The 26,889-nt window shown below is 39.9% G+C and overlaps 1 protein-coding gene across 1 annotated transcript in view; it reads left to right on the plus strand.

The window, feature by feature from the left end:
* The window catches only part of LOC111222372 (roundabout homolog 1-like), a 56,158-nt gene extending 44,240 nt beyond the window's left edge, over positions 1 to 11,918 (plus strand). The window contains exons 9-30 of the mRNA XM_022746084.1: positions 19 to 190; positions 2,453 to 2,658; positions 2,754 to 2,835; positions 2,946 to 3,105; positions 3,215 to 3,381; positions 3,500 to 3,621; positions 4,611 to 4,845; positions 5,085 to 5,206; positions 5,361 to 5,532; positions 5,832 to 6,029; positions 6,749 to 6,775; positions 7,697 to 7,736; positions 7,932 to 8,086; positions 8,307 to 8,672; positions 8,749 to 8,868; positions 8,961 to 9,096; positions 9,781 to 9,933; positions 10,027 to 10,472; positions 11,131 to 11,271; positions 11,369 to 11,590; positions 11,683 to 11,819; positions 11,904 to 11,918. Of these exons, the coding sequence (XP_022601805.1) occupies positions 19 to 190; positions 2,453 to 2,658; positions 2,754 to 2,835; positions 2,946 to 3,105; positions 3,215 to 3,381; positions 3,500 to 3,621; positions 4,611 to 4,845; positions 5,085 to 5,206; positions 5,361 to 5,532; positions 5,832 to 6,029; positions 6,749 to 6,775; positions 7,697 to 7,736; positions 7,932 to 8,086; positions 8,307 to 8,672; positions 8,749 to 8,868; positions 8,961 to 9,096; positions 9,781 to 9,933; positions 10,027 to 10,472; positions 11,131 to 11,271; positions 11,369 to 11,590; positions 11,683 to 11,819; positions 11,904 to 11,918 (3,594 nt within the window). The remainder of the gene's footprint in view (positions 1 to 18; positions 191 to 2,452; positions 2,659 to 2,753; positions 2,836 to 2,945; positions 3,106 to 3,214; positions 3,382 to 3,499; positions 3,622 to 4,610; positions 4,846 to 5,084; positions 5,207 to 5,360; positions 5,533 to 5,831; positions 6,030 to 6,748; positions 6,776 to 7,696; positions 7,737 to 7,931; positions 8,087 to 8,306; positions 8,673 to 8,748; positions 8,869 to 8,960; positions 9,097 to 9,780; positions 9,934 to 10,026; positions 10,473 to 11,130; positions 11,272 to 11,368; positions 11,591 to 11,682; positions 11,820 to 11,903) is intronic.
* Positions 11,919 to 26,889: the final 14,971 nt, after the last annotated feature.

A 26,889-nucleotide genomic window follows, 5' to 3' on the forward strand; every position in this document is an offset into this window, starting at 1 on the left:
CCCCCCCCCCCCCCCCAGAGTCTCCTGTTCTCTTACCAGCCACCACAGCCCTACAGCCGCCTGTCTGTCTCCCAGATGGGCAGTTTGACCATTACTGATGTTCAGCACTCTGATGGCGCCTTCTACAGCTGCCAGGCTCTCAACATCGCTGGCAGTGTTATTACCAAAGCATTGCTGGAGGTCACAGACTGTGAGTACAGGGAAGGAGTGATGGAGGGCAGATGTGGGGGACTTTTATTCAGCACATTTCTAGCTGTGCTGTTTTTGTCTCTTGGCTAAGCACGCTTCCTTTGTGCTGCAGTTTTTCTCGACTGAGCAGGTGTGTTAGGCTACAGATTGGCCCGGGTTGCCGACTGGTGAGAGCTGCCTCCCTCAGGTGTGGTAGTTGGCCTTGGTTACTAACTATCAGGAGAGGGATTTCAGAGGATGTTGTTCACATGTTGGGATCAAAACCCTCTGTTCCCATGGTGACTGTGTGTAAAGAGTGTCCCATTTCTTAATGTGTACACAATAAAATCTGAATAAAAAGGACCAGGGGAAATAGAAGAGTTACTATCTATTGTAACTCTAGTTTCAATTAATGCAACACCGTCTATGATCTATTCTACTGTAGATATGTGTGAATTGAGACTGTAGCATTGACATTTGATATGTTTTATGGCATTTTTATATGGAACGTGGTCTGATGGACTGTCATCCAATTCTAGGTGATGAAATAACTCGGTTAATTGTTTGAAAAAAGCAATTTAAATGTGCTCGGAGGCCCTCACCAGTAATTACAAACCACCGGGAAAGTCTACAGCCTCCCAGTTAAATGACCTGTGTGATCATGAATACATGTGTCTGGGTAACTTTGCACTATGTACATAAATTAAATTAATGAAGATAATTGCTTCAGGGTTAAAGAGACATTTACTGAATCTACACATTGAGTTGCTCAGTGCAGCCCTTTTAGTTATAATGGATAATCTGCCGCTCTTATTGGCAGTGTGCTCTGCAGCCACCTCGTAGGGAAATGAAAGGCATCCTCTCAGTGAAAAAGTTGTTACAGGTAATGGAAGTAAAAAAAGATGGGGTCGAGTTTTATGCCGTTTTTTCATTGGTGTATAGCAGTGCACTCTTGTCTGTGTCTGTGTCTCTCTGCTCTGCCCTCCCCCAAATTCTCCCCATCCTACCGCACTCTTATCCCTGTTTGGAGTGGTGTATTTGTATGGAAATAACTGCTCTGCATTACTGCCGGCAGTTTTCAAGGTGTGTTTCCATCACCCTTTTTTTTTTTTTTTTTTGGTTTTTTATTTATTTATTTATTTACGTAGAAGCCCTGCCCCCATCCACAGGGTTTTAAAATGTAAGAGAGAGAGAGACAGAGAGAGAGCTCTGTTATCTTAGTGGGATTGTTATTAGTCGGGCTTTGCCGTTGTGATTGGAGTTGGCTCCAGCAGCACCTACTGTCGAATGAACGATTAGTTGCTCTCCGCTGGAGGGGAAAAGTTGATTTCTTTTTCCTTCACTGCCTGCACAGCCAGCTAAACCTATTGTTCTCTCTCTTTACCAATTTCCCTCTCAATATCTTTCACATCTTATCTGTCTTTCATTTTTTGGCAGCATTTCATTTTCATTTTCTCTACTTTCATCTTTCTTACTCTTATTTCTGTCTCTCTCTTCAGCTTTGATCTTTTGTGAACATCAATTCCCAATTTCCAGTTCCATAATGCGCTGTTGACAGTATGCTTACCGCTTTTTGGAATGTGGCCTTTATTCCATCGTGATAGTACAGATGCAGACAGGACAAAGCAGGGAGAGAGCATGCGGCAAAGGTCACTGACCCAAACTGGGGACGTTGCAGTTTGATGGTATGGGTCTTAATCACTCAGTTACCAGACACTGCACCTGTTTTGACTATTAATACAGAATAAACCTGAGGACAGGAAATGATATCATCTCATGACGGACATAAATCAAGAAACCCTGTTTCCTTTATATTAGGTGCACGAGCACAACATTAGACCACGTGCTTTTGTTGCATAGGCTCAACCTTACTTTACCTATAATGTACTTGTAATGACTACACTGTTTCTCCAACCTCAAACAGGTGCTTTTACTTCCCTAAACATGACCACAAAAACCTCAAACATGGTATAACAGGAGCGACTATTGTAGAGAGAGAAATAAAAATCTCATGTTAAATATGCATCATTTGTGTTGTCTCAGAGACATTTGGACATTTGATAAAGAAACAAAGACTAATATGGGTTTGGACTTTTCTCCAAAATGGATTTTCCATTGAAATGCACGTTAGCCAATAACAGTTTGAAGCAGACAGCACTGGACTTTAGTGTTTTAGGTACAGTATGTATATGTGTGTATATGTGTGTATGTGCAGCAGGGCTACAGGGAAAGTGTAAAGGTCAGTGTAATAGTCTTGAACTTTCTTGCTTGTGTTTTTTAACAGCCGGGTCAGACCAACCTCCTCCTGTGATTAGGCAGGGTCCAGTCAACCAGACTGTTCCTGTGGACAGCACAGTAGTCCTGGGGTGCCAGACTGCAGGCCCTCCACCTCCTACAGTCCACTGGAAGAAGGATGGTGTGCTGGTGTCTCCAGTGGACTCCCGCATGTCCCTAACTGATGCAGGATCACTGGAGATTCGCTACACTAAGGTAGGGGATGATGTTAGTACAGCAGTTAGCAGTTACAGCAACTGTGCTGAGCTAAGCCAACCTCTAATGTCTGCTCCTGTACCCTCTCCCCTCAGCTGGGAGACACAGGCTTCTACACTTGTGTAGCTTCTAGTCCAAATGGAGAGGCCTCCTGGACAGCATACTTGCAAGTAGAAGGTAAGATGTTCATACTGAGACAGAGAGAAAAGTTGTTGAACAGTGCTCACCGAAGAGTGGTACCTAACTTCTTAATGAATGTGTTGGTATCTCTGTGGCAGAGTTTGGAGTTGTTGTCCAGTCCAGTCATCCCACAGATCCTAACCTGATTCCCAGTGCTCCGTTTAAACCTGAGGTGACTGATATCAGCCGCACCTCTGTCACTCTGTCATGGAAAACCAACCCCAGTGCCGGTGCAACACCTACATCTTACCTAATCGAGGCCTTCAGGTTAGACAGATTATCCAGCATGTTTTAACTGCATCTAACAGTATGATCTAGCGAGCTTAATGAAATACCTTGGTATTCACTGTTTTCATGCGCTCACCTCTCCCTGCAGTTATACACTGGGCAGCAGATGGGTGACTCTAGCTGAGCATGTGAAGACACAGACCTTTGTCCTGAGGAACCTGAAGCCTGGAGCTGTCTACCTCTTTATGATCAGAGCGGTGAATGCTTACGGCCTCAGTGACCCCAGTCCAATCTCTGACTCTGTCAGAACACAGGGTCAGTGTGGGCTTTTTTTAAAAAATTTTTTTAACTTTGCTTCATGTTAAACAGCTGCCACTTAAACTGCAGAGAAACTGCAGCTATTTAACTTCTTTCCTTCCTTTGGTACCAATAGACAGCACCTCCACCATGCAGGGAGTGGATCACCGTCACATCCAGAGGGAGCTGGGAGATGTAGTGATCCACCTGCACACGCCAGCTGTCCTGTCGTCTTCTGCTGTCAGGCTGCAGTGGATGGTAAGTTGACCATACAATGTAGACTGTTCTGCACACAGCAAACATTTCTTTGCTACATATACTCAAAGTTGTCAGAGTCAGGGTAAATATGGGAAAAGGTCAAATGTGCAATTCTGCAAGTAAGTGTAAAAACATACTGTACATTAACAAATGATTTAAAAGCCAAGGGGTCAGGTGGGGGCAGTTTTTATCAGATGTTATTTTGGAGCAGACATATTTTCCTTTAGTCTCCCAGCTCTCCATGACGACTGAGCAAATAAAACATGGAGCTCTAAATGGTTCAGGAGGAGCATCTAATCTGAAACTGTTTTGTGAAAATGTGTTTGTTTGAATGATTTATTATATTTTGAAATTACATGTGGGTTTCTATCTTAGCATTTATTAGCAGAGAATAAATCCACTGCACTGTGGTGAATTTATCTTTGGTGCGCTACATCGTACTGAGTTCCTAAGGCATAAACATGTAGGTGCAGCGTGTGTGTGTGTGTGTGTGTGTGTGTGTGTGTGTGTGTGTGTGTGTGTGCGTGCGTGCGTGCGTGCGTGCGTGCGTGCGTGTGTGGATGCCCCCAGATAAATCTTTTAAAGCGTCTTTTGTCATTATTGTGTGGGTTAAATGGAAAGTGCTTCGTCCTCTCCTGGCTTGATTTTGACCAGAGTTTCCTGAGAGGAAACTATTAATGAGCTCAGCTTGTGGTTTACTGTGAGAATTTACAGATATGAGGAAATGTTAATCTGTATTGCCCTAAAGGCAAAAGGGAATTAAGTGAGTTTGAACAGATCCTTCCTGCAGACTGTTCACAAGATCAGGCTCCAACCTCCTGGATGTGTGTTATTTTAACTCACATGCAAATATTATTACACTTAACTTGCATTACATTAAAACTCTATGTTGTATGTAACTGATGTTTAGTTGCTGTTAATAAAAAGGGTTCTCACAGTCGCATGTCATGACTTTCATGCAGCATGTTTTATCTCCGCATCTCCGTCAGGTCGAGCAGCAGTCCCCATACATCCAGGGTTACAAGGTGCTTTACAGGGCGTCCGCTGAGCATGGGCAGCCTGAGGGGCAGTGGAGTGTCCTGGAGGTACGCAGCCCACGGGAGGACGGGGTGGTGATCGGTCAGCTGAAGAGAGGCTCCATCTACGAGTTCAAAGTGCGCCCCTTCTTTGATGAGTTCCAGGGAGCTGACAGTGAGGTGAAGGTGGTTAGGACATTGGAAGAAGGTGAGTGGGTGAAGTTCAGTGTTTCTATAAATAGCTGACAGGAACTGAATAACACTGGTGCAATTCTTTAACATCTTTCACTTTATATATAGACAACAATACAGACACGTGTTTTTATTTTATTTCTATTCTATTTAGTGAGCTCCTGTCAGAGACACTGACCATGTCTGGGCTGCACACAGCAGCAGATGAGATTGTGTTTATGACTGTATGGTAAACTGTAAGCTTCTTTGCCTCAGCTCCCAATAGAGCACCACAGGGTGTCACAGTGACAAAGAGTGATGTAAATGGAACTGCCATCCTCATTGCCTGGAAACCGCCTCCGGACCCGGAAGAGGTTGGAGTCATTCAAGAGTACAAGGTGAGAGAGGAAGGCTCCCGCCCTCTCCTGTGCTAATGCTCTGAATCATATGTACTGCTGTATCTTTGTGAGACTGTTGATGCCTCTCGTGTTGTAGGATGTGTCCCTCAGGCAGTCACTGTCATCCTGTCTCCTCCTCACCTTCTCTTGACAGATCTGGTGCCTGGGTAATGAGAGTCGCTATCACGTGAACCAGTCGGTCGATGGCTCCACCTTCTCTGTGCTCATTTCCAGTCTGGCACCAGGAATTCGTTACAGTGTAGAGGTTGCAGCAAGCAACGGAGCTGGACCTGGGGTCAAGAGCGATGTCACTTTCTTTCAATTAGGTAAGAGTTCTCCCAAAAGGGAGCGTTCAGTCAGTGAACTGGGATTAAACAAACTTCTATAATGTTCTCTAGAATCCTTTTTCATTGAACAGTGTTTGTGAAAATTTGAATAAAGCACCATATTGTGCTTCCCTGCTGTAACTTAGCTGTTCAGATAGTTTTTCAACACTGCTTTTGTGTCTGCTGCCTCTTCAACATGTTTGAACACGCTGAAATCTTAAGTTATGTCTCTTCTTCATTGCTGCTGTTTTCACACACATGTAATGTCAGATTTCTCTGTTTCCTCTTTCACTGATCAGACTCAGCAGGCCAGATGATGGACATCAGTGAGGAAAGAGACACGTTGTCTCAGATCTCAGATGTTGTGAGACAACCAGCATTTATCGCTGGCATTGGCGCCACCTGCTGGTTGGTCCTCATGATTTTCAGCGTGTGGCTCTACCGTCACCGTAAGAAGAGAAGTGGCCTGAGCAGCACGTACACTGGCATCCGCAAGGGTGTGTGCTCCTTTGACATGTGTATATTTTAGAGTAGCAGATGGATGGATGTGTGTTTGTTGGATAAATATACTGTATGTTCAAAATGTTGATTCACAGCCTATATACTGAAGGCCCAGTGTGCAACTGCAAAACAGCTTTTCATCTTACTTTTACAGGTATATTTGAAGGTGGTTGTTGAAGGGGTGTTGCCACCACACTAAACAGTGTGGTGATATTAAGGAATATTTTCAGAGGCTAATAAGCAGAGCACATCAAATGTTGAAAAATACTCTTGTCTAATCTTCCTTTGACACAAAGACTTCAGAAACAAATCTGCATGTGCGATTATGCAGACATTCAAAGGCTGACCTTTACTTGCTCATTTGTAGAGTGTCACTTCCTCAACACAGCACGGTTTTTGGAGGCGCAGGCCTGTCAACCTGCCATTACTATGTCTGCTACAATATCACTGTTATTTTCTCCTCTCCTTCTGGTTGCCTGTCACCCCCATTAACCTTCACCTGGACACACATGTCAAAGACTGAGGCAGCAGTAAGATGCAGGTGGCATATGGTTATTTAAATGTTTGCACACATCAGATTTTTATATGAAGAGATGTCCATCATACAGCAGGGGTTACATGCATATAAGAAAACCTCATAGTCTGAAGCATATAGGTACAATAATACTGAAGTATGGTGAAGTGATCTCTGATCTCTCTCTTTCTGTCCCTACAGTCCCATCATTCACCTTTACACCTACAGGTATGTGGGGTATGATTCATCTGCTACTCTCTGGGATATTTGATGTATGCACCAAGTGCAATCATATCTAATTCATACAGACATGATGGAAATGGGAAGGTATGGAAGCACAACTGATTGTGCCAAGATTGTACAATGATAAAAGAACATTTAAATGGGTTTTTCAAACATCTCAACAGAGAATACGTAGAATACAGCAAACAAACCAAGAGGAAGTGAGATTAGATGATGATGGAAAGTGATTAAACAGTTGTTCCTCTATAGTGGGAAATAAGTAGCAAATGTTGCTACTGTACCTATACAGTCCATGCAGTGCTAGCATTTGAAGATGTATTTGCTGAATCAAATTGTGGAAATTGCTCATTATAATAAAGCAACAGTTCACTTCATCCACATGTACTTGCTGATAGTGTGACAAGCTCACCTGCTCACTGGGTTCATTTCTACGGTGGCGCTGAGAGCTCAACACACTGCAGCTTAAGAAAACACAAGCAAATAAGCAACTTCAAAAAACATTTCTCACAACACAAGGGAATACATTAGGTCTCAGGGCCACTGTATGTTTCAGTTAATTAAATAAGGAAAATGTGGAATCCATTCTATGGGATAAATTTAATTTGTTTCATGTTTTACTGGTGGTGGATGAGAAAGTGTCTCAATCAGTGTTTCTAAATCAGTGGTGGAGTCACACTGAGAGATGGGTAAAGGCACAGGCAGATATCTGTGTTGTCTTCATATAGATTAAACCAGACAGTCACTCTTTGAGCCCTACAGATAGAAGTGTGTGTTGAAGTAAGTGTAGACTTCAGACTATAGATTTGTGCTTAGACTCTCTACCTGCCTTTCATGGTTTTCTCTCTTTGGCACTTCCTCTTTTTGACAGCTCATCAAGGTTTAATGTTTTTCTGTTTCTCTTTGCAGTTGCGTATCAAAGAGGAGAGTCTGTGTGCAGTGCTGGCAGGTGAGTGTTATTTTTATCCCTTTGAGTTACATGGAGACAGACAGGAGAAATGCACTGACTTTGTAGAAACACTAGGGGGAGATGTCTTCCTGCTCTAAATGATGAACTGTATGCATCCACCCCATTGCTTGCTCACCACTGATTTATGAAGACAGCAGGTTTTGATTGACAGCACTGTGGTCCTCCTTGTTGCAGACCTGGCCTCCTCACCATGGGTGAACCTCTAAACCAGCTGTGGCTGCCAGACAATTGGCCTAATGCATGTGCCAATCACAAGGACTGTAGCATCAACTGCTGCAATAATGGCAACGGCACCAGTGACAGCAACATGACAACATACAGCCGACCAGGTTGGTGCAAGACTGACTTCATGTCGTAGTTCACAGTTTTATCAGACACGCATATTGTGTGTGTGTTTGTGTGTGTGTGTGTGTGTGTGTGTGTGTGTGTGTGTGTGTGGGTGTGTGTGTGTGTGTGTGTGTGTGTGTCTGATAAAAATCAAACAGCTTCCAGCAATGCTGAAGGTCTGTGACTTCATCTGTCCATGTGCTGCTTTCATGTCTTCCTCAGCTGACTGCATAGCCAACTATGGAAACCATCCAGAAAACAAACAGGGGGGGCAGCTCACTTCTGAGACGGCTATTTACAGCGATGTGAACCTCTCCAACAAGCTCAATGAGATTAAAACATTCAACAACTCCAACTTGTGCTATGCAAGTCCAGGAGGAGATTCAGCAGCCACATATGAGCCCATCCCATACGCCACCACGCAGCTCATTCAGGCCAGCATCAAGAATAAGGCGGCCTCTGGGGGCGCCATAGCAGAGCCTCTGGACATGCCCTCGTGGAAACAGCCCCCCAACCCTCCTCCCATACCAAAGGAGATGGCAGCGCAGATGCAGTACAACATAATTGAGCAAAACATGCTAAATAAAGGTAAAGCAGGGTTCAATTTGATTTGCATTTATGTGAAACAGAAAATTTTGTATATTTGTTTCTTCTTTGTCTTCAGATCATCTGCAAGGAAATGAAGGAATGATCCATCCCAAAACCATCGCCTACAACCAGACCCGGGATCACAGCACAGGAGGCTCACACCACAGCTCAGACAGAGGCAGCAACAGCACCTCAGGTGAGGCCAGCAGCTGCTCCATCCGGTGGTGAATTTTGATGAGGCAAGGCGTAAGTCTGTGTTTACCTCAGTGTTTTCTTCTCATTTCTCAGGGAGTCAAAATCAAAAGAAAGGAACACGGGCCCCGAAGATGCCAAAACATAATGCAGTGAGCTGGGGAGAAGCCCCGTCTCCTCCTCATGCTAATGCCTGGGACTGTGATGAGTATAGCCTTCCCATGGAAAGGAGGTAGGGGGGGGGGGGGGGGGGGGGGGGGGGGCACAGATGCCTGTTTACAGCACACACAAATATACATGTTCACTTCTAGCACATGAAGTCGTTATTGCTGAAGTGGGATCTCTAAATCAAAGGAAAAACATACAGAATGCAGTAACACATGCAGCAGACTGACTGACAAACCAGTGCTTAAGATACATTTAGAAATATTACTCTGTGTCGTGTAAAACTACAGCTACTGCGCCTTCTGTTGCTCATTAGCAGACTGCAGCCCACCAGGTTCAAATAACTGGAAAAAAAAACATTAATATGATAAAGTTATCAGACTCACACATGCTTAATTGGAGGTATGCTGTGAACACCTGCAAACCTTCTGTCAAAACATGGCCTCATTGTCACACCCAACACTTTTACCCAAACTAATTATACAATTTAGATATTTGTAATTGTCAGACAGCAATTTCATGAAATGTACAGTGAACAGGACTATTCCGTATATTTCAGCAATAAAAACCAGATGGTGCAGAAAGCTTATTGTTCACCTTTGTACATTTTACAATAATACTAGTGTGTGTTTTGATGTTGGACCGAGGGCTTTGCATTCATGTCTAATGGGCTGTGACTGATGTGTCAGGGCTGTTAGCACCCCTCATTCCTTTAGCCATTACCTCACGTCAGTTGCCCTTTTCTTATAAGTTTTAACCCAGAGGAGAGAATAGAAAGCTGTCCTACTCCACCAGTCAGAGGGGCAGCCTCATCCCCCGCTGAAGTGTCCTATAGTCACCCACCTGCTACACTACCACAGGGAGACCTGAGCAGCGGCCTGCACAATGGAGCCGAGCACCTCAGGTAACCAGATGAGACATTCCCGTCACTGCATTCAAACATTTTTAACTGATGCTAGAGAAAGCGTTTGACAACGTTGACTGCACCAATTTCCAGCCAACATGTCACCGGCCACCCCCGTCCTCCCTCCCCATCACACACCTACAGCTCCATACCCCTCTGCATGGACACTGATGAACAGGAAGAGGATGAGGAGGAGGCAGAAGAGGAGACAGACGCAGAGCTCCCTGACAGTCAGTACAGCCAACACCACAACCGGCAGAAGCATAAACACCAGCTGCACCACCCCTCTCCACACAAGCTGCTCTTCCACGGGCTGGACCAGACCCCAGCCTCCAGCATCGGGGATCTGGACAGATCAGTCACAGGGTCCATGGTTAACAGCTGGGGCTCAGCATCTGAGGACAACATCTCATCAGGCAGGTCCAGTGTTGTCAGCACCTCAGAAGGATCCTTCTTTACAGATGGCGATTTCAACCAGGCAGTAGCCTCGTCACGGGATATCGTAGGCCTGCGCATGTGCAGATACCCAGAGGAGTCAGGTGAGGAGGCTTTTATAGAAGGCATCAAAACTCATTTAATCATATTTATCTATTTTTTTTATTTTGATTGTGTATATGTTGTTCATTTCTTCATGCACAGATTTAATGGTTTGAAGAAATGACTTGAAAATGCCCTAAAAAATAACTTAAAGAAAAAAATGAAATTACTTCAGTGTTTTGTTTCAAGGTTCTTCATTTACGTGTTTTTCATCCATGTCATTCTGGTCATGCATTTATGTCATTCTACATGTCTCAACCAATATTTCCTTTAGTGGAAAAGGAAAAATTTGATGCATTACAAATAATGTTAATGACACATTAACCGTCAGTCACTAAATTAAAGCTCCTGATAACTGAAAAATATTCATGATTAAATAAGCAACAGTCAGATCAGGTGAGATCATGTTAATTTAGTGAGTTGTTCTGGAGGTGGAGGTGTGTGTGTGGGCGTGCTTTGATCAACCTGGACTCTGTCATCAATGTTTTCATGTACCCAGTGAACAGTTTGACTAAAATAATTATTAATCTTCTGTATAGAAATAACTCAGGGCACTTAAAATGATAGAATTATTTTGAATGTATCAGCTGTATGTTCTCTCTTGTATGTCACATTTATGCAATCTAAACATTTTATATTTTTTGTGCTAAATGATTTTAGGCCGGCGGCACCAGCGTCCCAGCAGCCCCATGTCCACAGACAGCAACATGAGTCCTGCAATAACACATAAAAGGCCCAGGAGGCATAAACAGAACCAGTCTGGTCAACAGGGCTACCAACCCAAAGATGTCTTCAATGATGGTAAAGATTAAACCAAGAGTGAGATCAGAGATTCACTTCTGTGTGTCTTTTAATGACACTTACATTTGGATCTCTGTGCTGTGCTCTGTGTCCCCAGACACTTGCATGCCTCTGAATTTCTCCAGCCAAATGTCCCATGGTGACTATAAAGTGAGGGGGGCCACGCTGCCTCGGATGGGCTCTGGGGACGCCCGGGGTCGACGCGGCAGCACTGGGACTCACAGGGTGAGGGAGGGCACATTGGAGCAGAGAGAGAGCCAGGACAAGCACAGGACTCCACTAGGAGGAAAAGGAAGTAGCAAAAACCGACAGCACTCAGGTACCGGGTGGATTTTTTTAAATAATAAAATTTTAAATAACCAATGAAGTGTCTAGCCAATTAAAATGTTTTCTTTCTTGTCTCTCCCTCAGAATTTGGGGACGTCCTTCTGTACAGTCGTCCCTCTTTCCCATCAGGTCAAGCTCAGAGGGAGCCTGATGATCCTAATTCATCCAGCTTTATGTCATGTGGAGACTCAAGGACCAAACAGGGAGGAGAGGTGGAAGAGGTAAATCAAAACTCCAAATATATTTGTTTTTGTGTGTGTAAGTTATCTCTAGGAGACAATCATGACACTGTTCTGTTTTCACAGTTCCTGAAGAGCTAAGAAGCAATGCGAGCACAAAAGGAATATCCTACAGTTGCTTCAGACGAAGGACTCTGACCTTTACGGAAAAAGACTAAAAGAAACTGCACAATACATGCTATCATTTTCTACTTCACATTTCTCATTAGGTGTTGGAAAAAAGAAAAAAAAGTGCTCTCATGTTTAAGTCTGTGGACTTCAATTTGATGCACTGTTTATTATTTGCTTTGCGGGTGACCAGCTCCAGGACTCTGAACCGCTGGTTGCTCAGTAAAGATGAATGCACATTCGATGGCGGTTGTGAGTAAAAAAAAGTGCTCTCATGTTTAAGTCTGTGGACTTCAATTTGATGCACTGTTTATTATTTGCTTTGCGGGTGACCAGCTCCAGGACTCTGAACCGCTGGTTGCTCAGTAAAGATGAATGCACATTCGATGGCGGTTGTGAGTGTCTACAAAAATATTGTCCATGACGACTGCTTGATGCGGTCCATATGATCTTTGCTTGTCAGTTGTCTTGTTATTTTTACTGTAATTGATATTCTGTCATTACCAGCCATCTTGTAAACTGTTGGAATTGTTTACTGCCACAGAAGTGCTTCAAATTCAAATTTTATAGAACAGTGTTAATGTTTTATAAGTGATGTACATCTTGTCTTTGTATTATTTGTTCTACTTTGGTTATAAAAGCACAATCACTTAATTTTATTGTAAGTCATTATTATATGAACTTCAGTCTGGGGGAGATGAGTCTTTGTAGTCATTTCATCAGTTCAGGCTGAGGAGATGAATTGTTGATTGTGGTTGTGCGTTCAGCTGTGTTCATTTGAGCTGCTTTCATTCAGATTTGAACTATCTGTTGTGTGTACTGAGAGAATTGCATGCAGATTCACCTGTAGGAGGTTTTTCCTTAACACCTTAACTGCTTTGTTCCCCTCTGGGATGATGAACATTCTGGTCATGGACTGGTTCCATTTATTGTTTCTCTCCACTGAGTCCATTTCATCGAAATCTGTGTTCCCTTGACTCTGGCCATAACTTCTGGAGTAGGGCTGGACAATGCACCGTATTTATTGAATTACTCAGCAGGAATTCCATACGGGCCTAAATTCACTCACAAAGCAATTTTCAAGTACAAGAAAGTGAATATGATCAGGCATTATGTATTATGAAAATGACTATTGTTTTTTAACTTTGAAAAGTACATTGTACATTGTTATATAGATCTTGGTCATATTGTCCAGCCCTATTCTATAAGTTATATATGGAACAAATATGTCACTTTAACTTCTCTGTTTGAATAAATATTGCTGTTCCTTAATCAACTACAACAAATAATCTTTTATCTCACTTCTGTAACACAATCTGTCCAGTTTGAAATGAAACATTGATTCTGCACCACAAAGAATCAGATACACTAAAAACCTCTACTTACCCTAACCCTGTCCATGTAGGCTGCATGACTCTTGAATGATTTCCTCATGTCTACAAAGTTTGAACTCTCAAAACTGGAACTTTGAAGGGAGAAAAAGAAAAAGTACAAATAAAATGATGTTTTCTGGTCATATCATGTTACACAAAACTCTGACGGTCATGGAAAACCCCTTTTAAGTTTAAGACCTTAAAAACTTTAAAGCGATTGCTGCACACAATAGATCAAGATTCCTTTAGGTAACCTACAGTGGTTTCGACCACTTTCTGTCTAAAGCATGAAATTTGTTATATTTAAGGACAAATGAAATGAAAATCGCTGTATTCCAAAATGTCAGCTGTTCCTGAGAATCTTATAGAATTAATTGGAGAACACTGTCATTTTCACTCCATTATTTATAATTAAAACACCTACAAAGGTATTTGTTCATTCATGTTTTTTAGGTCAGTTCCTGGTTTCCAATCGTCACCAGGTTTTTCAGATTGTCCCATAGGTAAACCCATCCCATTCTGTGACTGTGAGGTGGATGAGGAAGACTGAAGACTGGGAAGCTGTGAGGATGTGACAAGACATGCTGTTTAATTAACCTCACTCATGAGCCTTCATCAACAGAGCACCTGTGTGCTGTTGAAAACAAGGAAGTCGTTCACAGATGTCTTCCCATATCTGTGAGTGTGTGTGAGTGTCAGAGTGACTATCCCAAGACCCACACACTAAGTGGTGCATCATCCACAAACGACTATATAATTATACTGAACTCGTTGTGATTTATTAACAAGGTAGACCCTGAATCAACTCCACTCAGCAGTGATAAGTGAGGTGAGTAGCTTCTGTGACCTTTGTGGTCCTTAATTTCTTTCACAACCTCACTTATTGCACAACTGCAAGATGGAGGTCTTATTTATGCTGCAGGAATGATTCAGATTCCCTGATGAACTGGTTGGGAGAATATTCACTTTGTCCTGTATCTGAGACCTTCAAATTAGTAATGGTGAATTGAAATCTGTTTCTTATCTTATTGCTTTCAGATTGATATTAGAAACGATCAGAATTTCAATGGGCCTTTTGGTTATACAGGTACACACTCATGTATCTTTAAAACATTATTGACATTTACTGATTTGGTGTTTGATCTGAATGACTGTAAAAATGATCCAAACCACTTAAAGGAGCTATTTGTAAGTTTTTTCTGCAGCTGAACATGGTGTCACCTGCTGGGCGCAGGTGGTGGTGATTGCCACTTGACAAGAGCTTCATCCAAGCGCATAGGTTTGGTGTCAACATTGGTAGGGATACAACAACCCCACCCCTCCCAAATATGTAAATATGAAAGATAGACATGTATGTTTAGATTGAATGACAAATTATATAAGTCATATACAAACATATAGAAATTTAATAAGCATGTCATTTTAATAAAGTTGTATTTCATATTATAAACTTATGTCTTCATATATCCAGATGATATATATATGTCATAATAATGTATTCACTTATAGATGACACATATGGTGATGTCACTCTTAAGATAGGGACATATATGTCATATAAATGTCATAAGTCATACTAGACTAAGGTATAAAAAAGACATCATATAATAAGGTGTGGAAGAGTCATAGTATAGAACGGCATAAAAAGTCAGAGTTTATTGAGGCATTAAAACGTCAAAAAAAGGCATGAAAATGTCAAAAAATGTCATAGTATAGTAAGGCATGAAAATGTCAAAAAATGTCATAATATAAGAAGGCATGAAATGTCATAAAAAGGACATAGTATAGTAAGGAATAAAACAACATACTAAAGTAAGGCATAAAATTGCCAAAAAATGTCATGGTTTAGTATGGCATAAAACTTAAAAAAAAAATCATGGTTTATTAAGGCATAAAAAGTCATAAAAAGGTCATAGTATGGTAAGGAATAAAACGACAAAGTATAATAAGGCTTAATAATGTCAAAAATGTCATTGTATAGTATAGCATAAAAATGTCAAAAAACGTTATAGTATATTAAGGCATAAAAGGTCATAAAAACATCATAGTATGGTAAAAGATAAAACAACAAAGTATAGTAAGGCTTAAAAATGCAAAAAAAGGTCAATTATAGTATGGCATAAAAATGTAAAAAAAAACCATCATATTATAGTATGGAATAAAACGTCAAAAAAACATCATGGTTTATTGAGGCATAAAAAGTCATAAAAAGGTCATAGTATGGTAAGGAATAAAACGACAAAGTATAGTATGGCATGAAAATGTAAAAAATCGTCATAGTAAGGCTTAATAATGTCAAAAAACATCATAGTATAGTATGGCATGAAAATGTAAAAAAAAGGTCATAGTTTATTAGGGCATAAAACGTCAAAAAAAACATCATGGTTTATTGAGGCATAAAAGGTCATAAAAAGGTCATAGTATGGTAAGGAATAAAATGACAAAGTATAGTAAGGCTTGAAAATGTCAAAAAATGTCATAGTATAGAAAGGCATGAAAATGTCAAAAAATGTCATAGTATATTAAGGCATAAAATGTCATAGTATTGTAAGGCATAAAATGTCATAGTATAGTAAGGCATAAAATGTCAAAAAATGAAATAGTATAGTATGGCATGAAAATGTCAAAAATTGTCATAGTAAGGCTTAATAATATCAAAAAATGTCATAGTATAGTAAGGCATAAAATGTCAAAAAATGAAATAGTATAGTATGGCATGAAAATGTCAAAAATTGTCATAGTAAGGCTTAATAATATCAAAAAATGTCATAGTATAGTAAGGCATAAAATGTCAAAAAATGAAATAGTATAGTATGGCATGAAAATGTCAAAAATTGTCATAGTAAGGCTTAATAATATCAAAAAATGTCATAGTATAGTAAGGCATAAAATGTCAAAAAATGAAATAGTATAGTATGGCATGAAAATGTCAAAAATTGTCATAGTAAGGCTTAATAATATCAAAAAATGTCATAGTATAGTAAGGCATAAAATGTCAAAAAATGAAATAGTATAGTATGGCATGAAAATGTCAAAAATTGTCATAGTAAGGCTTAATAATATCAAAAAATGTCATAGTATAGTAAGGCATAAAATGTCAAAAAATGAAATAGTATAGTATGGCATGAAAATGTCAAAAATTGTCATAGTAAGGCTTAATAATATCAAAAAATGTCATAGTATAGTAAGGCATAAAATGTCAAAAAATGAAATAGTATAGTATGGCATGAAAATGTCAAAAATTGTCATAGTAAGGCTTAATAATATCAAAAAATGTCATAGTATAGTAAGGCATAAAATGTCAAAAAATGAAATAGTATAGTATGGCATGAAAATGTCAAAAATCGTCATAGTAAGGCTTAATAATGTCAAAAAACGTCATAGTAAGGCATGCAAATGTCATAAAATGTCATACTATAGTAAGGCATAAAATGTCAAAAAATTTCATTGTATAGTAAGGCATGAAAATGTCATACTATAGTAAGGCATAAAATGTCAAAAAATTTCATAGTAAAATAAGATATAAAATGTCATATAGCAAGGCATAAAATGTCATACTATAGTAAAGCATAAAAATGTCAAAAAATTTCATTGTATAGTAAGGCATAAAATGTCAAAGTATAATAAGGCATAAAATGTCATACTACAGTAGGCAAAAAAAGTCACAGGATAAAAATGTCATTATATAGTAATGCATAAAAAAATCAAAGTCATAAAAAAAGTCATAAGGCATAAAGAGGTCACACTATTCATGGTAACATTTTCATGGGATTTTTAAAAATTAAATTCACACTCTGATATAGCCACTATTTTATGTTTACTCCTGCTAGCATCCACACTGCTAGCCTGCAGAAGAGAGATGCCAGGGTTATCTTGCTAGTTAATGCTAGCTAAAATCTAAAAATCCATTGTATGCTCCTTGCTTAGGACCATGTGGAAAAACTATTAGCATCTAGCTAGTGAGCACAGTAGAGCCTTTAGCAGCAAGCTAGATATTTTTCCAGAAGTAGGTGGAAACCAAAAACAGAGCTAAGAGGAGTCTGAATATTGGATTTACAATCATCTTGTAAACAACATGCCTCCAAATTAATGTTGCTTCATATCTGTTGATTTTGCAAATAGGCAACTGTTGGCTAACAATTTTACAAATAAAATATATGTCTACAGCTCAGTAATGCCTCTAAGTAGCTAAAAAAAAACCAGTTATTGCAGGTTTACCCTCTAAATCTGTCAACATGAAAATGTATATGCTCCTTTCTGAAGGAATACTGCCAGTACAGGACCACGAGTCACAACCATAATCATAATAATTAAAGTCTTTAAAAGCTCCACTCCACATAGAAAACAATTCAAACAATTGCTTGGCTATTTTCCAACTCTGTCTCTGTTACATTTGGGTTTCAGAACACATCCTGCCAGGAGGAGGAGGATCAAAGGTAGAAGGATATAGCCTCTTCACCTTGCAAGTATAGGGCATTTCTCAGTGAAGTGCCAGTCAGACAGAACATGGAAAACTCAGTGGTAAAGAACATTATACAGATCTAGGACAAACAGCACTTTTCCACCCAGAGTCACCAACATCAGATTATTTTATAAGCATGACTGTAGACTCACTAATCCACAACCACCCACATGACCAAAGTTCTGCTTTGTCATAATATTATGTAACTTCTAGCTGCAGTTTTATCTTTGGTCCATCAACTGTACTCACTAACTTGCTTTGTGACACCAAGTGAAGTGAATGACTGCAACAACATTGTGCAAAACATACCTGAGTTATTTAGATGATTTAACAGCAAGTGGAGGCAGTTGCTCTGAATCTAAAACAGCACCTTACAGTTTTGAGTTGTGAAATTTTGTAGATTTTTATAAGTAGCAAAAAGATAATTCATCAGATGATGATGTGGAATACATGATGAGCAAAGGAAGCACTTAACACTCAGCACCATAATCACGTACAGTGCGTATGATGTTTTCTGTGTGGAGACATGTAATTGATGATGGTATCTTGTTGTCTTTCATACATAACTGCTGCATTTATGACGCTTTTCACGGTAGGTAAGAGTCACAAAGGCTAATTTCAATAAAAACCTAAGAGACCATCTTGTTTGTGTCCCACTTGTGCAAAGAGGCTGACCTTTACAGTTACACAGCTGTCAACAGCTGTGACACTGTGATCTACCTTTTTTTGTCCAATTATCACTTCAAGCTTGACTGAGGTGACTGGTGCGACTAAATGGTAGGTGAATAATTTTAACCCAAGCTGTGGAAGGTAATGTCCACTCCAATTAACATTACTGACCCATGATTCCTGGAAAAAATGAAAAACAAAATCAATACTCTAGTTATAACAAAAAAAATTCCACCTTTTCACTCTCCCCTCTGACGTGATGATTATAAAGAAATAGTAGAAAAACTGGAATGTGCAGTGGCATTAATTAAATGGAAATGTGGACATGCTATATTTAATGATTTTTACATCATGTTTACAGAGTCATTCATGCGATCAACCTCTTCATGAATTATTCCAATAACTTGATTGCAACCAAATACAATCCTGAGGAAGGTTGAGTTGTGTGTTTTTTTCTCCTCGTCTCAGCACCATGAATGGCTGCCTTCATCCCCATCTATTTCTCTTTTTTTCCCTTTTCAAGGACAACTGTCTACAGTAGGTTATTCACAAGTGTTTGCCTTGGTTTCTAAGATACTGTGTGTGTGTGTGTGTGTGTGTGTGTGTGTGTGTGTGTGTGTGTGTGTGTGTGTGTGTGTGTGTGTGTGTGTGTGAGCTGCCAGGTTTCATTTTCAATTTTGCTGTGTTTATCCAGCAGATTCTCTGCAATCTGTTGACAAAGAGCCGGCCATGACAGCTAGGGCAAATGTGGCAGAATTGCAGAGAGACTGACAGAAAAAGTGAAACTGATGGCTGTCAACCCAGAATAACTCTTTATAAGGGGACAGATCTATAGAGACAGTATGGCTGAGTGCTGTGCTGCAAATGAAAATGCCTCCTCTGACCTACTAGCTGAACTGCACCGTGTGCATTCTTGGTGTTCAATTTTCCCCCATTATCACACACCAAATGTTGAATCTTCGCATAATCCAAAATATTACTCTGCATTTGCTGTGGAGGAAGAACTGGCACGCCATGGTCTTTTGAACATGTACATGCAATCATTCAGGCAACAGGATTTTCAACATGATGAGGTTTATTGAGGATGTGCAGGAGGCAGTGTTGCAGGAAAGAAGTCTGGAGGTGATGAAGACATTGATTAGCTTCGCAGCAGTGAATTAAACAGGTGCTGTCAGAGATAGGCAGCATTTCTCAGCTCTGACAGGCAATGTTTTCCTGTGTCAATGACATCCTTGGAGGCAAAGAGGGCACCAAGTTTTAGGACAAGGGGAAGAGGTGACACTGGTGTTGAGGGAAAAGTTATGAGTGGAGAAAGCAGGAGGGGGGAGGGGGCAAGTAATTGGGGAAAAAATGTATGATTTGATTTGATGACAAATTTATTGCAGTTGTGTTTGAGGAAGATTACATTCTCTTAATGCAGGCAGTTGGTGAGGAATTAGGAGGTGTCAGAGATAATGAATGTGGTGATGAGGTGGAGCTCACTGCAGCAATGGTAAATTCATGGAGATAAATCACTGTCTGTCACTGTAAACGTTGACTGCAAACCAGGGGAGGATGTGTCCCGTGATGCCAGGAGAGAACTTACTATGGCAGATGTCAAAAGGGCTTCGGTTGGCATGAGGAGAGAGGAGGCAACCTTTAGAGTACACACACATACTCACAGTGAGTCATTAAGATTGAAATTAAGACATGAAAGAAACAAGGCTGAAGAAAAATGTTTTAAGATGTGCTGAAAGTAGCGGTGCATTTTGAAGTTGAAGAATAAGGATAACATACTGGTTGTGTCGGTTAAAGCCAATAAAATCCACCACCATCATCTTCAGTGAGTGGTTTGTCTTTGTTATAAATATGAAGAGTTTTCACCACCTCTAAAGATACACTCCATGTTTTAAGACTAATTAAAAGATTCTGCTTTGCATTTTGACTGATGTGATTTTCTATAAAGTTCAGTTAGCTCATTCAAAAATCCTGAATATATCAATATACAAGTATTTTTCAAATGCCTCCTACGCCTTTGAGCACTGGACATTTTCACATCATACTTGTGTGTAAATTGCATATTTTGGACTATGATTGGTTTCCACACTCTGCTGTGATGCAACAAAACCCTGCTTATACGTCTTAAACTCAGATTCATGGCGAGCACAGGAACTTTACAGCATAGTGTCTGTACGTACTGCACATCATTCTGCTCAGTCAAGTTTAAACATCAAGTGAAGTAATAAGTAAAACACGTCTAAGATTAATCTGAATTTGAATTAAATTTGAGACGTTTTTTAACTGGGTAGTAAATGCAGTGGCTGTTGTTTGAGCTTGGGATTGTTCTCTGATTGGCTCCAGGGCTCTTGTATTGGCTCAGTGAGATTTCCATGATAAAACTGTTGAAAACTATTTAGGCAATAGTGCAGAGACAGGCTGTCATAACCAGAAAGGCTACTCTCTTTTTACTGGAGTTTCCAGTAACTACGGTTGGTTTTGCTTCTGGGATTAAGCAGCAGCATCTGTCTCAGCTGAAACCTGGAGTCTGGATCTAGGAGTCAGCTACAGCAGGTGTAGATAAAGATTAACATCAGCATAGAAATGTCTTTTCTGTATTTACCTAAAGGCCCTCTATAAGAGACCTCCAGGAGAGGCCTCACTGCTTCATGTCAGTGACACAATGTCAAGTGGCAACATAAAAGAAGCAGATGAACCATTAGGGTGAAAAAGATGAAAATAAATTGGTCACACAGGGAGTTAAAGGCCAGGAGACCACTGGCCTTTAGCTTACCCTCAGGGTAGCTGAGCCACAGAGCGGGACCTGCAGTCTCAGGTGGGGTGCACGTAAACCACCACACCATTTCAATGTTGCAATTAGCCATTAGCCAAATGTCATGAGTCACAAATCAGCCTTTCAAGGCAAGGTTACACATAATCATAGTGAAAAGGTTGTCCACCACATGTTGGGAAAATTTCAGGCAAGGCAGTATTAATGCAACAAAGAGATCTAAAAAAACACAGAATGAATGGCTCTCCTCCTTCCTCCATTAAAGCAGCCATAATGAATATTTAGTGAGTAGGATATTACAGCAGTTCATATAGCTGACTGTATACTGAATATAAAGTCTGCTCTTTATGTACAATATTAAAAGGCAAAACAAAATGCAGTATTTTGAAAGCAGCTTGGTCTCTAGCATGAACCTCATATAGTGAAATATCTCTAATCACACTGTCTACAGTGTAAATGTATTATTCTGACATTCTGTATGTGTAAGCACTGTAGATATGAATATCACATATGCTAATAATTGTTTTGATATATCTTCAATAGATATGTCAACTGTCTGGTTTATTGGCTGTGTGAAGATGATTTTGTTAACATCTTTGTTATTAATTTTCATTCATGTTCTCTTAGATAAGAGGCTGATTTGCCCACAAAGTATTATTTTATTTATTTATTCATTTGTATCCATAATCAGAGAGCCCCTCCTCTGATGACTGATTTTGTTCAAATTACTCTAATTTTAATACTGTCAACTGTACAATGATAAAACACTGTGTTTGAAGGGAGTGTTCCCAATTTCTTTGGATGGACAATGTGATTTTGTTATTTGTGTTATCTGCCTCAGAAGTGTACGGGACACAATTCAACACTAATTCTATCCTTAGTTATGATTGTGGGTTATAATAAAACACTCAACCTGGCAAACCTGCAAAACATCCTCAAAGGTGAAACTGTCTTTTCGCTCCAGTTCCACAGCAGTAAAAGGTTAAGGTCAGCTACAGAGAGCGTTCCTGCTCCTGCTCCTGCTCCTGCTCCTGCTCCTGCTCCTCACCCCAGGTCTTTTTCTGCATGAATTTTACATTGAGACCGAAAAGCTAACAAACACACACAAACAAACCATGCAGTGGATTCCAATCCTCCAAACCTCCAAGGACTTCATTAAATATTAACACCTTCAATTTTTAACCTGCTGATTCCTGACTAATAATGACGCAAATCAAACAGACATCTGTTTTCAAGAATTAGAATCACATTATCATAAAATTAATGCTCATTGGTGTTTATTTTTGTTTCTTTTAAAATCACTGACTGACTGAATGTGCTGTCTTGACATTACTGCGAGAGATTTCTGTAGAAAACATTCCTGCATTACAAGTATTTTCCAGCTGCTTGTAGCTGTGTAAAAAGAAGTGAAGCAGTTTGAGGCCAAATTGTTCTCTTGAGGACTCAAAAAGTATTTCAGCAACAAATTTGATACAGTGAGCTGATTTCTCATTTCACCAAAACCACAACACCCCATGAAGTTACTACACCATTCTATGACCAGTACAATGAGCTACGTCTTTACAAGACACAACTGCAGCTCTGATTGCAGGCGAAACCTTGTAATTGGGCTCTGTAGGCTCAACTTTGTATTTCTGTTCTTCCATTAAATTCACTTGTACTACAAGCACAGTAAATTAGGAGGAGCCTGTATGAGACTTGGTGCTGGGATTGTGTAGGGTGGGGGTGGGGGAGGTCCCCTGTAATAGTGCCATCAAATTGTGTTAGAGTGAGTATAGAATTGACTACATACCATAATTTTTCTGTCCCCCTGGAAACTCAACCAGTTGGATTTACAGTTTACATGGTGGATTGCACATTGTGCTCCTTGTCTGCACATCTGCAGACAATCCTAATCCCTGTCTACCTGTCTCCAGATACAAATATTGACAAGCTGTCCCACACAGTGCACAGCACCAATTGCATCATCACCTAAAGCTATCCTCCCCAGAACTGTCCTGATCCGTGCTAGCATTAGCAGTTATCTCCACGGAGCTGTCATGTGTTCCAGAGATAACGGTGATGCAATAAAGTTGAATCTGAATCCATGAAAGAATCCATGCCAGACAAAGTTCAGGCTACGATTTAGACAAAATAGTTTCTTTCCCATCATTCTCACATGTATAGGAAGGTCGCGCAATATGGAATTCAAAGCTTGCTCTTTATAATGTGACGATGTGGGAGCATCTCTTAAATGTAACTGAAGCAGCTAAAACTAAAACATTAGTAAAACATGGATTATTAATTGTATTTGAAAGATGTCATGGACTGTCTTCTGGGTCTACTATCACATTGGACCAATAAAGCCAGAACAATCCAGCCCAAATAATCCTTCACTGACCCTCTTAGCTCCTGTGTGAGCCAGATTTTTAAATCAATCCTCAGGTCTGATGATTTATAAAATCCGTGCATGGTTTGAATGGAAGCACAGGAAACAATATAGTATATCATTTCACATCAGAAAATATTTGCAGCTGGCTGTAAATGAGATATAAATAAAAAAAACCCACATTGTCCAATCTAAACCTTGTAGGACAAATGCAAAGAGTGTGTCAGACTCACAGGCACTAGGGGGAGAAATCCAGTTCATTTTCACATACACATTTTATTTTGCATCAAAGTATTGAAAAACGGCCCTACTGTATGTGGCTGTGTATTCCTGAGGGCAAACCAATCTGGCAGGTAAAGATTTGTCAAAGGGAGAGCCATTCCCAGAACAATGATCAGAACAGAACCATCCAAACAAGTGTAAAGACATTTCATCGTGAATCTCATTGGCAGGAAAAATTGGCTAATTGGCTACATTTTAAAACTTTTCCTCTTTAAATTTGGCAGTCTTTCATGTCTATGTAAGATGATAGTGTTACTCCAGTGTGGTACATAACAACAAATCTAGTATAATTTCTTTGATGTTTAACATCAGATATAGTCGTCATTATATCTTGCATCGTATTTGTCTTCAGGTGAGTTCAGGACATTTTAATGCATCTGTCTCTGCTCCTCTAAGATAACACGTGTCCTGTGGCTTCCAACAACTCACTTTCATCTTGATATCTCCTTTTACTATCATATTGTCCTTTAATATTGCACTATCACCATGTCACTGTGTGTAATTGGAAAAGAAACAAATATATATATTATTAACATACTCTTTTGGGGAATGGCAGAGAAGTGACACATACCTATTTTCCTATGTCTTTGCTTTGGATATCACAACTGATGTGTTGCTTTGTTACCATAAAATCTTCTGGTAATCATTTGCTAAGAATCATTGTTAGTATAACGCATAATACGACTCCCAGAAACAAGTATGAAACACAGTTAGTTATTTTGGCATATTATTTCCAAGTATATACCTGTGTTTTTTCCTTGTACAGTTGAGTGCAAAAGTTTGCATCCCCCTTAGACCCTGGGTGAAAGTCCAAATTCTTTTCAAATACCAAGCTCAAAAGTTTACATCCCCTTTGATAAATCCTCTAGGTAATTCATTTTAATATCTAAAATCATGTGTCTGGTCTTTAAAAAACATTGTCACCACGTAATTCTTGATGAGTGGCAACAAGTGTGTTCAATTAGGCTTGTGTTTTATATTTGCAAGTGTGTGGATGTCCAAGAGCAGTTTCATGCAGTTTGCTGACAGCAACAACAACAATAGGAAACAGCTGCAGTCTGAAGACCTCAAAATGAAACTGGTATACTTTCATATTTGAAAGCGTTTTGAGATACCAGTACCAACTGTGAACACCATAATCCAGAAATGGAAGAAACGTGGACACACGACCAAGGAGTGCAAGACCAAGAACAATACGTGATATCAGTTGTGGAACAGGATTATGTGGTCTGAGGAGACCAGAGTCGAACGATTTGGTCATAACTTGAATGGGTACGTGTGGCGAAAAAAACAAAACAACTGCATGGGTAACTGGGTGTATGGCTGCATGAAGCACTGGAGCTCTGCATAAAGTGGAAGGAAGAATGAATGCAGGCCAATATAAACAGATTTTAAAGCGAAGCCTCCCCCCATCAGTCAAAAAGCTAAAAATGAAGAGATGATCCGAAGCACAGAGCGAAGTCGACCCAGGAATGGTTTAAGAAGATTAAGGTGAGAGTTTTGCCATGGCCTTCCCAGTGTCCAGACTTGAATATAATAGAACACCTGTGGATTTGAAGAAGGCCGTACATGGCAGCAACCAAGCAATCTGCTAGACTTGGAACAAATATGCCATGATGGCTGGAATTAAACACCTGAGAGGACACAGGAGCTGCTCAGACAGGATCCAAAGAGGTTGGAGGAGGTTGTAAAAGCAGAGGGAGGACATACAAAGTGTTGGAGAACATTTCATAAAGGGGGATGCAAGCTTTTGGACTGATATAATTTTCATTATTTCACTTTCACATTCTTCTTTACACTCTTTGAACATTTTTGTTATTTTTGAGGATGAAGGAATATTTGTGCCGACTGAACATGCGTTACATATGGTGTTGATGAAAACAAATTTCTTTGTTTAACTCTTTTTGTCTTTTCAAAGTAAGGCGATGCAAAGGTTTGCCCTCAACTGTACCTCTCCATATATGAGTATTTCTCAAAACAATTACAGCACAGCCAAGTATATATCTTCTGTTTAGGTTCTGTTTAACATAGACATCCCTCTTTGCCATTATGATTCTTCTCCTCAGCTCAGCTGACAATGGGTTTGTGCTTATTTTCACCAAAACGCTCTGTGCAAAGTACAACAATACAGTAGCTTCATCAAAATAAGCTAACAGTTTGAGCATTAATGAAAAATGATTCACAGTAATAAAACACAAAGAGACGACATTAGGTTTGGCTTGCATAGCAAAGCAAAATAAAGAGAAAAACATTAAAAAATATATTTACAAATTATGCAAGTCCTTTTTCATTTTAGTCATTCTGTGATTTTCTTCTTCATCACCACTGTGTGAACTGTTGTACACCATGTGACAGAAAATAGAAGCGGACATTTAACATACTGTTTACTCTTTTAGAGAAGAGGGGATGAAAAAAAAAACAATGTGAGACTGGTGTCTGTGTCTGTACATGACATTTACAGCTCTGCATTTTATTTTGTACTCTGTGTCTTTGTCTTCATTCTGTCTCCTCTCCATCTTCCCAACATCATTCTGTGTCACTCGCAGAGAGAAAATCTCATAGCGCTTATAAACAAGGTGTCCTGGGACAGGCAGCAACTGCAGGGAACGATGCTTCACAAAGACTCTGAAAGACAGGCACACAGCAAGAGCAACAATGTAAAGTCTGGATGACATTGAATACATCACTCTCTGCATCTTCATTTTACTCTGCCAGGATGTGTCTTAGCCTGGACTCAAGCTAGACATTGATGAGATACAAGAAGATAATATGGATAAAAACTTGATCAAATCCATGCATCAAAACTGGGATAGTAGTGTAGCTGCTTTGTATTTCCTGTTTTTTAGTTGTGATTGTCTTTCTGCCGTTAATTAAAGGAAAATTCTGGTGTGTCTCAGGGTAGTTAGGGAGCTCCAAGCACTTAGCTATGGTGACCGTTCCAGGCGAAGGTGTGTTTACTATTGGTCAGACTCAGGAACCAACTTTTGAAACGATTCATCTTGTCATATCATCATATTGTATCA

Source organism: Seriola dumerili, unplaced genomic scaffold, assembly GCF_002260705.1.
Source record: "Seriola dumerili isolate Sdu_G_001 unplaced genomic scaffold, Sdu_1.0 BDQW01000091.1, whole genome shotgun sequence".
In the NCBI taxonomy this organism is placed as follows: domain Eukaryota; kingdom Metazoa; phylum Chordata; class Actinopteri; order Carangiformes; family Carangidae; genus Seriola; species Seriola dumerili.